Source organism: Primulina huaijiensis, chromosome 6, assembly GCF_012295235.1.
Source record: "Primulina huaijiensis isolate GDHJ02 chromosome 6, ASM1229523v2, whole genome shotgun sequence".
NCBI classification, from domain to species: domain Eukaryota; kingdom Viridiplantae; phylum Streptophyta; class Magnoliopsida; order Lamiales; family Gesneriaceae; genus Primulina; species Primulina huaijiensis.
The window spans coordinates 4,961,461-4,973,073 of record NC_133311.1 but is presented as its reverse complement, the minus strand read 5'-3'; the positions used below and the strand labels follow the sequence as shown (position 1 = coordinate 4,973,073).

Genomic DNA, 11,613 nt, shown 5'->3' with positions numbered 1-11,613 from the left:
AGTTTAACACACAACAAATATCAAAATGGCGAAAGCAGGCAGTTCAAGTAAGCCAGATCTAACGACAGAATTTATGGAGTCGGTGTTAGCTTCCCGCAAGGCTGCTCTTAAAGATAGTGTTTTTGAGAAGACGCTGGCAGTCTGGACAAAGATCGAAGAGCTTCGGTCCTCCATTGATGGAGGAGTAGGTCTTACTGCTGAGGAGATGGCACTATTAAAGAAATATCAGCGACTTATTTATGTCGCTGATGCATCGTACGTCTTCTCAAATGATGGCGTCTACCTCCTCATGCTCTTAAAAGAGCAGAAAACTCTGAGGAAGATTGCTTCCTCATATGACTTTTTACGCACTACCACCGGTAAGCTGACAGCTTGGTTGCGCAGCTAGTCGATGGCGGTTGATGATGAAGTTGGGGATGTACAACGCCGACTGTTTGTTCAATAAAATATTTCTATTTGAATTACTGACTGTCTCTTTATATTTTCGTTTATTTTCTGCAAAACAAACTAAACAAACCGCAAGAATTAATCATATCAAGATATATCAATTAAGCCAAGCATATTACGAAAATGAGATAACTTAGTCTCTGGCAATGGTTTTGTAAAGATATCGGCTGTTTGTTGATCTATATGAACATATTCGAGCCGTATTTCTTTCTTCATGACGTGTTCTCGGATGAAATAGTGTCTAATGTCGATATGTTTGGTCCGAGAGTGCATGACTGGATTATATGTGATGGCTATTGCACTGGTATTGTTGCAAAAAATAGGTGATTCTGTGGCTTGGATACCGTAATCTTTTAATTGTTGTTGTATCCAAAACATCTGAGCACAACAACTTCCAGCCGCAAGATACTCTGCTTCAGCGGTTGATGTAGCAATTGACGTTTGCTCCTTACTAAGCCATGATATCAACCGCTCGCCTAAAAATTGACACGAACCAGTCGTACTCTTTCTATCAACATTGCACCCCGCATAATCTGCATCTGAGTAACCTACAAGATTAATACTTGAATCTTTGGGATACCAAAGACCCACATTAGCAGTTCCTTTAAGATATTTAAGAATACGTTTAGCTGCAATAAAGTGAGATTGCATTGGTTTAGCTTGAAACCGTGCACATAAACAAACTGCAAACATAATGTCCGATCGGATGGCAGTCAAATATAACAAAGAACCAATTAACCCTCTGAACATTTTAGCATCCACAGAGATTCCCCCTTCATCTTTATCCAGTTTGATTGATGAACTAATTGGGGTACTGGCTTGAGAGCAATTTTCCATGCCAAATTTCTTTAGCATATCTCGAGTGTATTTGACTTGATTGATAAATATACCATTTTTGGACTGTTTGATTTGCAGTCCTAAAAAGTAATTTAGTTAGCCCATCATGCTCATCTCAAATTTCTCCTGCATCATCTTAGAGAATCTCTCACATAGCTTAGGGTTAGTTGATCCAAAGATAATATCATCCACGTATATTTGTACAAAAAGTAAATGATCATTTTTTGAGAATTTAAACAAGGTTTTATCGACCGTTCCAATAGAAAAAACCATGCTCAAGAAAGAATTTGGTTAATGTGTCGTACCATGCTCTAGGGGCCTGCTTCAATCCATACAGAGCTTTGTCCAGTTTGTAAACATAATCATGAAAAGTGTGATTAATGAAACCAGGTGGTTGTTCTACATGAACTTCCTCATTTTATATTCCATTCAAAAATGCAGATTTGACATCCATTGATATACTTTGAAATATTTAAATGTTGCGAAAGCCAGAAATATTCTGATAGCTTCTAACCTAGCAACAGGGGCAAATGATTCATCAAAATCTATTCCTTCCTCCTCTCTGTAACCCTGAGCTACTATTCAGGCTTTGTTTCTTATGATTGAACAGTTTTCATTCATTTTGTTTCTATAAACCCATCTAGTTCCAATCACATGAGTGTTATTAGGCCGAGGAACTAGATGCCAAACTTTACTTCTTTCAAACAGATTCAGTTCTTCTTGCATGGCTTCTATGCAATTTGTGTCAAGTAGTGCATCATCTATTTTCTTAGGTTCTATCTGAGAGACGAATGCAGCATGTATAAATTCATTTATCATTTGATTTCTAGTTCTAAGAGGAGCAGTAGGGTTACCGATGACCAGCTCTAGTGGATGATTCTTCTTCCACCTGAGACATGGTCCATATGTATTAGACTCGGTTGTTTGAATGACTTCGTCTTCTTGCTCTAGGGCTCCTTCTTCCACTTGTGTATCTAGCGTTTGTTGGTTGTCCTCTAGTTCGTTCACTTGTTGAGTTTGTTCTTGAATGATTTTGTCTTCTTTTGATCTGTTCTCACCTGTTCTTCTCAGATCTATCTCATCATCACTGCTGGCTTCAAGGTTAGTAGCATCAAGTTTATTTAATAAATCATTTATGATGCTACAACTATTTTCACGACATATAGATGATTCATCAAATACAATGTGTATGGATTCTTCAACAGTGAGAGTTCTTAGGTTATAAACTCTATATGCTTTGCTCACTGCTGAATATCCTAGAAAAATACCGTTGTCAGCTTTGACATCAAAAGCGGTAAGATGTGTTTTTCCATTAATATGAATGAAACACTTACAACCAAAGATGCGAAAGTATCCAACTTCTGGTTGCTTGCTGGTCCAAATTTCATATGGAGTCTTCTCATGATTTTTATTGATCATGGATCGGTTTTGAGTATAGCGGGCTGTATTAATGGCTTCAGCCCAAAACCTTTGTGAGATACTATATTCGGCTAGCATGGTTCTAGCTGCTTCCTTCAATGTACGGTTTCTCCTTTCAGCTACTCCGTTTTGTTAAGGTGATCTTGCTGCTGATAATTCATGTTTTATACCATGATCTTCAAGATAAGATGACATGAATCGGTTTAGAAATTCAGTTCCTCTGTCACTCCTAATTCTGTCAACTGCTTCACTTTTCTCGTTTTGAAGTCTTTTGAGCAGCTTGATTAGTTGGTCAGCGGTTTGGTCTTTAGAGTGTAGAAATATTACCCATGTAAATCAGGAGAAATCATCAACTACTACAAGAGTGTATTTCTTTCCCCCTAAGCTTGTTACGGGTATTGGTCCGAACAAGTCCATATGAAGAAGTTCCAGGCATCTTGCTGATAAGTTTCTTCCTTTGTTCTTGAATGTTGACCGGACTTGTTTACCTAACTGACAAGCATTGCAAATTATATCTTTGGCAAAATCAATGTTAGGCAATCCAGATACTAATTTGAGTTTGCTGATAGTAGAGATAGATTTGAAATTTAGATGATTGAGTCGCTTATGTCAAAGACAATTTTTGTTTCCATTTAAGGCTAAGAAACAAGTAGGTGCGCTAAGACAGTCATCATTCCATTTGACTTTGTATGTATTATGCTCTCTATGACCAGTTAATATGATATTACATGCAGCGGTTTTTACAGTGCATATGAGTTTTTGAAATTCTACGGTGTAACCACTGTCACAAAGTTGGCTTATGCTTATCAGGTTATAACATAGATTTTCTACAATAAGTACATCTCTAATAATAATTTTGCTGTGGATAATCTTACCCTTACCAACAGCTTTACTTTTAGAATTGTCATCAAAGGTGATGGTTGGACCTTTGTTGTTGATTACTTCTGACAGGAGATCTTTGCTTCCTGTCATGTGTCTAGAATAGCCACTATCCAGGAACCAAATTGTAATGCCCAAAATTTCATTTTTTTAATCTACAATTATTCAATTATAATTGATGTAATTATTGAAGGATAATTTTTGGGACATGATTGGTGATAGCATATGATACTGTGTTGGGCGAGGACAGAGCTAATGGCGCATACGCGCGACCCGAACGCGCGCACATGCGCAAGAAGATCGGTAGCCAAAAAAATGAGTCCAGAGACTCTAGCGCATATGCGCCAAGATGAGGCGCGCATATGCGCCAGCAGTTGTGAAGCTAAACTACGAGAACAGAACCTTGCGTGCACATGCGCGGGATGAAGTGGCGCATATGCGCGAGAGGCTTTGGACGAAAATTCAGGGGAAGACACGTATGAGGTTGCATGCAATATATATATATATATATTTGCTAATTCTCCATTCAGCCATTTCAGAAGAAACCGAAGGAAGCTTCAAGTTTCTGAAATTTTAGATTTGAGATTTTGGTACGAATCGATTATCAAAATTTAGATTTGAGTATTGATCAGAACATGTTTTGAACTGAGTTATATACTGATATTGTATCTATTCGATATTTTCATTGTCAGATTGGGTATGGACAGAGTTGAATTCGAGACTTCGTCTTCGTCGGACCGAGAAGATAAAGGTATAAATTAATCATGAGTTGGGATTGCACAACTCGAGTGAGGTTTGACTCGAGTTTCCCTAAATCACATACTTTATTTTATTGCATCGATATTTGCAATTAATGAATTGATATGCTTGCTCTATTGATTTCAGACGAGTATTAGATGAGTCATCTTGTGACATAAGTGCCGGATAGTGATAGAATCGTCACTGGCACATTGCACATTGTCACAAGATAGGAATATGGAGGAAGTGCCATAGTCTTTGACGGATAGGTCAGGACATCGGACATTTGGTCGTATCGAAGTGGATACAATTGGAGTTGCTTCTATTACTGATGTTCGATATGGAAAGGGCCAAAGTCCATGAATAAGAACGTACCACCACCCCGATCGGGAGTGTAGGTGGGTGTATGTTCTTATTCAGATCGGGATCCCTAGATTAGGACTGAGTCGAGTCTGAGTCTGAGAATCACGGAGAGTGATTCATTGCTTGATATTGAATTGTGTTCCTGATTATGGTACATTTTTAGAATATGGTTTATTATTGATATTGATTCCTGTTTCGGATTTTGATACATGCGATGAATATTTGATTCATGTTTTTTAGTTTGATACATGCTATGAATGCCTGTTATATGCATTTATATTGTCTGTATGATTGCATGTATACATGGTTTATACTGAGAATATAATTCTCACCGGAGTTATTCGGCTGTTGTCTTGTTTGTATGTGTGCATGACAACAGGTGGGACAGGATCGGGATCAAGAAGAGAACGAGTCAGGACTAGTTAGCGTGGAGATCCGGGCTCAGAAGTATATTAGGATTTCGCACTGATATGTCGTTGAACCTAATAAATGTATTTAGTACAGGACTTGTACTCTTAGATTTATATGTACATTACGTTTCCGCATTGCATTTTAAGGAAAAAAAAAAATTTATGTCCCACATTACTTAATTGTGTATTTGATATTAATAACAATTAGGGAAATGAATTAGCGTCCGGGTCCCCATACAAATTGATTCTTCCAAGTTCTTCTTCTTTGACGCCATTTCATCTGTAGATTCTTGATCTTCTTTGGCCATGAGACATTCTACTATCTAATTTTCTTTTTCACTTGAAGATTCATCAGAGATGGATTTCTCTAATTCTGATTCAGCCCATTTGCTTTTGTCTTCTTCTCTAATTCTAATAACGATTAGGGAAATGAATTAGCGTCCGGGTCCCCACAACAGGTGGTATCAGAGCAATAGGTCCAGAACTGTAGGTTTTTAAGACTGAAATAGAAGCTAGTGAGCGGGGTAGGATGAATTTTCTTTCCTTGCATGTGTTTGCTAGCATGTGATTTATGATAATGTTGAATTACATTGTAGATGCTAATGTTGCAACATGTGCTTACTGTTTTTGAAACTACATGTTACCTGATTATCTAAATTGATTGGTAATGTGTATTATTTGGAAGTGAATCAGAACCCATTCTTGATCAGAGGTAAGCTGATCAGAAAGGGACTGAGACGGATTTGTCTCATATGATTGCTGACTCTTGTGATCATCATATATTCCTCCTCGAAGAATTACAGAACGAAGTAGTACTTCGATTGATCAGATGGTTGTGTCAGAAACTCTGATGGAAACACAGTTGATGAGGTTTCAGTCATTCCAACCTCCGATTCTGAAGGGTACTGAGACGCCAGTCGATTGTGAAAATTGGCTAGAGGACATAGAAATGCTATTTGAATTTCTTGATTTCATAGATGATTGTAGAGTTAAACTGATTGGGAACCAGTTACGGGAAGTCGCAAGGAGTTGGTGGCTGGTAACCAAAGAAGCCTTAGAACAGCGTGGTCCAGTGATAACATGGAAAATTTTTAAAGTTGAATTCTATCAAAGATTCTTTCCCGTATCATACAGACAGGATAAAAGTGCATATTTTGCAAATTTAAGACAGGGTCAGTTGAATATTGATGAGTATTTGACCCAGTTCTTCACCTTGCTACGTTTTGCCCCTCACGTGGCTAGGAATGATGCAGCTGTATTTGATCAGTTCATCCAGAGATTGAATCCGGAGATACGTACATTGGTAAATGTGAAACAACCGAATAAATTTGCGGATACACTGAACAGAGCCAGAAGAGCAGAAACAGTTCTGATGAGACAAAAATAAGCCTCGTATGTTCTTCTAGCATCGAGACCACAACAATTGCCTCTCAGAATCGAGATTGGCAGCAGCAGTGGTGGAAAGAAAGAACAGTTGAAAGCTCGAAAGAAACAGTTCAAGAAGTTAGAGAGCGGTTCATCTAGCTCCAGTGGTTCTAGCACGAGTTATAAGGGGATTTATTGCAGAACTTGTGGAGGGAGACATTCCACGGAGCAATGCCAAGGAGTGACTGGTAGATGCAATATTTGTAGACAGCAGGGACATTTTGCTAGAGTTTGTCCACAGAGAGGTTCCCGAAGATTTCAGGGAGCAGAATCATCTGGTTGTAGTGACCGAGGAACAGACCCAAGAGGCACTTGATGATATAGTAACAGGTAGCTGTTCTTTTATGATTATCTTGCTTATCTATTAAGAAATATTAATACATCTTATACATGATTTTGTATGAATTGCATGGAGATATGCTTTATCTATTGGGTATGTATTTACTGTCGTAATTATCTATTTACCTTTTGGGGAAAAGTTTGATATCAGTGAATTCTGTGAAACATCGTATACTGCAGTAGGATGAGAATGAGATTGAGTTAGCTTGTATTGTACTGGTGTTGTTTAATTCTGACCGCATTATTTATACTGATATATTGACCAAGTACAGAGCTATCACATCCTATATCCAGGAAATGGTAAGATTCGGACCTGAAATGGCCGAAGAATGAACATGGTACGGTAAGGATTCTAGATTTAGAACACCTTTGATATATGTGATGTTCATGACTCGATGATTATCGAAAGGAACAGAGTGATTCCTTATAGATTCAGTTGATTTACTGAAATTGAGCGTAAGTTGCTAAAGTCTTCCCATATGAGATTCCGGGTTTGCCTTATGTCAGGAAGATTGATTCCAGCTTTGACTCATTACCAGGTACTGTTCTTAGTTCTAGAACTCTATACAGGAGGACACTGAGTGAATTGAAAGAATTGAAAGATCAGTTAGAAGAGTACTGGCTGAGATTTACATCGAATTGAGTGTTTCTCTTTGAGATACTTTAGTTATGTTTATGGGTTGATGAACCTTATATTTAGAAGTATTTTGATGATTTGATGCTTGTTTTATCTATGATATTCGGTTATATTCGAAGCATATGCCTGACTGAATCGAATATGTGAAAAATTGCATTGAATATTCTTAGAACTGAGATATGTATACAGAAATTGTTGAGATGATATACAGTTCAAGCTGAATCAAAGCTGATTTTGAAAATTACAGCAGTTTGATCAGACTGTTCAGAACTTAAATTCGATAGTCAGAACAGGGTGTCAATCAGAATATCAGGTAGGTAATACTGTACTATATGTGAATAACCGACTTGTTTGTACCGAATATTTCGAGTCTGAAATGATAGATATGGGCAGAAGCGCACAGTAGTTGATTCAGTGTTCTTTCTGGTAGCAGAAAAGGTATGATAAGTCGAAAAGGTAGTTTTGATATAAACAAATAAGATTAGTTGTGGTAGAATTTGTACTGATACGTCTGAATCGCCGACAGATAAAGACAGAAAGATAGAAACCAGGAGATTGGTTATATAGATTAGTGATTCCTGAATAGAAATGGAAGTACCTATTCTATGAACTTTGTGACGAAACTACTGAAATCTTTCCAAGATTGTGCTATAATGTGATTGTGATTGATAGATTGCTCTAATTTGCATATGTTCTGTTGTACAGGAAGACGTACAGACATGACTAGACGACTGGGATTTAAGTCAGAAAAGAGGATAGAATGCACTGAATGCCAAAGTTGATTTTATCAGATTCTGATTTTCGTTTGATTTTGTACTTTTGGCAGAGTATACAATGAGTTCTTTCACATAGCATCCACAAATCGACGAAGAGTCGGAGTGGACTATCCAGATACTGAAAGATATCCAGGGAGCTGTGGTGTTGGATTTTAGCACTAGTTGACATGATGTATTGTCATGTGTCACTAGTGTACAATGATAGTTATCAGATGAGTATCGAGATAGCATCAGTCGAGACATTGTACAGTGATACCTGTAAATTTCCTATGTATGAAGTTAATATCTTTAAGATATCTGAGATTAAATCTAATAGGATTAGAGATATGACGAATAAAATGCCGCTGATTTAGAAGAAAATGGAAGCAGCTCAGAATAGACAGACTAAATATACCAATGTCGGACGATGACTGTTTGTATTTAAGGCTAAAGATTGAATATATCTTTGACAGGGATTAACCGATTTGATAACAGATGCTGATATTGATTTGTTAGGAACTGTTGATTGGTATATACGGAGGGGGTATAGCCAGTATTTTGCGATTGATTCTATCACCAGTTATTTCGAGTAGTAGTATGATATTATACTTCTTGAATTATGATTCCAGATTGAAATCAGAAATCCGAGGAAGAAATATAATTTAGAATGAAGGCTATTCTACTGTTGAAAGTTAAATAGAGTGGTTAGAATATCGAAGAAGCTACTTAGAAGATAGAATCTGAGATGAGACAGAAATTTTAGAATGGGTTTATTGAAGTGAGTTCTCTTTGAACTTTTGGTATATATATCTTTCTTGTATCTGATTCGGAATCTGATAGGATTACCTGTGATATCCAAGTTGATTGCCTGTGATTTCGGGGACGAAATCGATTCTTAGAAGGGGAGAAATGTAATGCCCGAAATTTCATTTTGTTAATCTACAATTATTCAATTATAATTGATGTAATTATTGAAGGATAATTTTTGGGACATGATTGGTGATAGCATATGATACTGTGTTTGGCGAGGACAGAGCTAATGGCGCATACGCGCGACCCGAACGCGCGCACATGCGCAAGAAGATCGGTAGCCAAAAAAATGAGTCCAGAGACTTTGGCGCATATGCGCCAAGTTGAGGCGCGCATATGCACCAGCAGTTGTGAAACTAAACTACGAGAACAGAACCTTGCGCGCACATGCGCGGGATGAAGTGGCGCATATGCGCGAGAGGCTTTGGACGAAAACTCAGGGGAAGACACGTATGAGGTTGCATGCAATATATATATATATATATTTGCTAATTCTCCATTCAGCCATTTCAGAAGAAACCGAAGGAAGGTTCAAGTTTCTGAAATTTTAGATTTGAGATTTTGGTACGAATCGATTATCAAAATTTAAATCCGGACACAGTACCGTGCTCCTCTCGTCGACCGCTACTACTGAACGTAATTTTTGTTACGCTTAGACATGATTTGAAATTATGATATTGAGGAAATTTTTATTTGCTTATTCTTATGTGTTCTGGATATACTGATCAGTATATAATTGAAGTCAGATCAAAGAACAGACTGTCTATGTGATTCTTATGATTTTCGGAGTTGATTTGAATGAGATTCGATATCAGATTTGTATTATTGTTGAGATTCTAAATTATACCGATATCGATTATGAGTTCTGGTATTATATCTGCGATGTTGAGCTTGACGGGGTTATTGAGACTGTATTATTATGCCGTCGAAACATCAGCAGATTGACATTTGATCAGATTCAGTATTTATTGAGATTTTATTGTTGTACCGTATGTCTATTGACATTGATCAGATTGTGTTTTGATTTGAGTATTGATCAGAACAGGTTTTGAACTGAGTTATATACTGATATTGTATCTATTCGATATTGTCATTGCCAGATTGGGTATGGACAGAGTTGAATTCGAGACTTCGTCTTCGTCAGACCGAGAAGATAAAGGTATAAATTAATGTTGAGTTGGGATTGCACAACTCGAGTGAGGTTTGACTCGAGTTTCTCTAAATCACATACTTTATTTTATTGCATCGATATTTGCAATTAATGAATTGATATGCTTGCTCTATTGATTTCAGACGAGTATTAGATGAGTCATCTTGTGACATAAGTGCCGAATAGTGATAGAATCGTCACTGGCACATTGCACATTGTCACAAGATAGGAATATGGAGGAAGTGCCATATTCTTTGACGGATAGGTCAGGACATCGGACATTTGGTCGTATCGAAGTGGATAGAATTGGAGTTGCTTCTATTACTGATGTTCGATATGGAAAAGGCCAAAGTCCGTGAATAAGAACGTACCACCACCCCGATCGGGAGTGTAGGTGGGTGTATGTTCTTATTCAGATTGGGATCCCTAGATTAGGACTGAGTCGAGTCTGAGTCTGAGAATCACGGAGAGTGATTCATTGTTTGATATTGAATTGTGTTCCTGATTATGGTACATTTTTAGAATATGGTTTATTATTGTTATTGATTCATGTTTCGGATTTTGATACATGCGATGAATATTTGATTCATTTTTTTGATTTTGATACATGCTATGAATGCCTGTTATATGCATGTATATTGTCTGTATGATTGCATGTATACATGGTTTATACTGAGAATGTAATTCTCACCGGAGTTATTCGGCTGTTGTCTTGTTTGTCTGTGTGCATGACAACAGGTGGGACAGGATCGGGATCAAGAAGAGAACGAGTCAGGACTAGTTAGCGTGGAGATCCGGGCTCAGAAGTAGATTAGGCTTTCGCACAGATATGTCGTTGAACCTAATAAATGTATTTAGTACATGACTTGTACTCTTAGATTTATATGTACATTACGTTTCTGCATTGCATTTTAAGGAAAAAAAAAATTATGTCCCACATTACTTAATTGTGTATTTGATATTAATAACGATTAGGGAAATGAATTAGCGTCCGGGTCCCCAAACAAATTGATTCTTCCAAGTTCTTCTTCTTTGACGCCATTTCATCTGTAGATTCTTGATCTTCTTTGGCCATGAGACATTCTACTATCTAATTTTCTTTTTCACTTGTAGATTCATCAGAGATGGATTTCTCTAATTCTGATTCAGCCCATTTGCTTTTGTCTTCTTCTGCAACCAACACTCGCTGATTCTTCTTTTTGATAAATTTATTGTTGTCTTTAGACCATCTTCTATCGCCTTGTTTCTTTTCATCCTTCCTTGCCCTGTTACATTCTTCAATGAAATGTCTTTTCTTTCCACAGTTAAAACAAGCTTGACCATCATCAGTATGGTCCTTGTTGAAGTAAGGTTTATTTAATTTTGATTGATTCTTTCGCATGAATTTGCTAAATTTTTTAACAA

General features: G+C 37.3%; 2 protein-coding genes across 2 annotated transcripts; one reads left to right on the top strand and one right to left on the bottom strand.

Annotated features, from left to right (window-relative positions):
• Window positions 1-1,866: 1,866 nt before the first annotated feature.
• Window positions 1,867-2,781, bottom strand: LOC140979039 (uncharacterized). The gene has a single exon (XM_073444393.1). It carries the CDS (start codon window positions 2,779-2,781, stop codon window positions 1,867-1,869), a length of 915 nt encoding a protein of 304 aa, XP_073300494.1.
• Window positions 2,782-5,922: 3,141 nt separating this feature from the next.
• LOC140979037 (uncharacterized) lies at window positions 5,923-6,480 on the top strand. Its single transcript, XM_073444392.1, has one exon. It carries the CDS (start codon window positions 5,923-5,925, stop codon window positions 6,478-6,480), a length of 558 nt encoding a protein of 185 aa, XP_073300493.1.
• Window positions 6,481-11,613: the final 5,133 nt, after the last annotated feature.

Coding starts and splice junctions, on each gene's coding strand:
- LOC140979039 (XM_073444393.1), bottom strand. CDS start 2,781: ATGCTAGCCGAATATAGTATCTCACAAAGGTTTTGGGCTGAAGCCATT.
- LOC140979037 (XM_073444392.1), top strand. CDS start 5,923: ATGGTTGTGTCAGAAACTCTGATGGAAACACAGTTGATGAGGTTTCAG.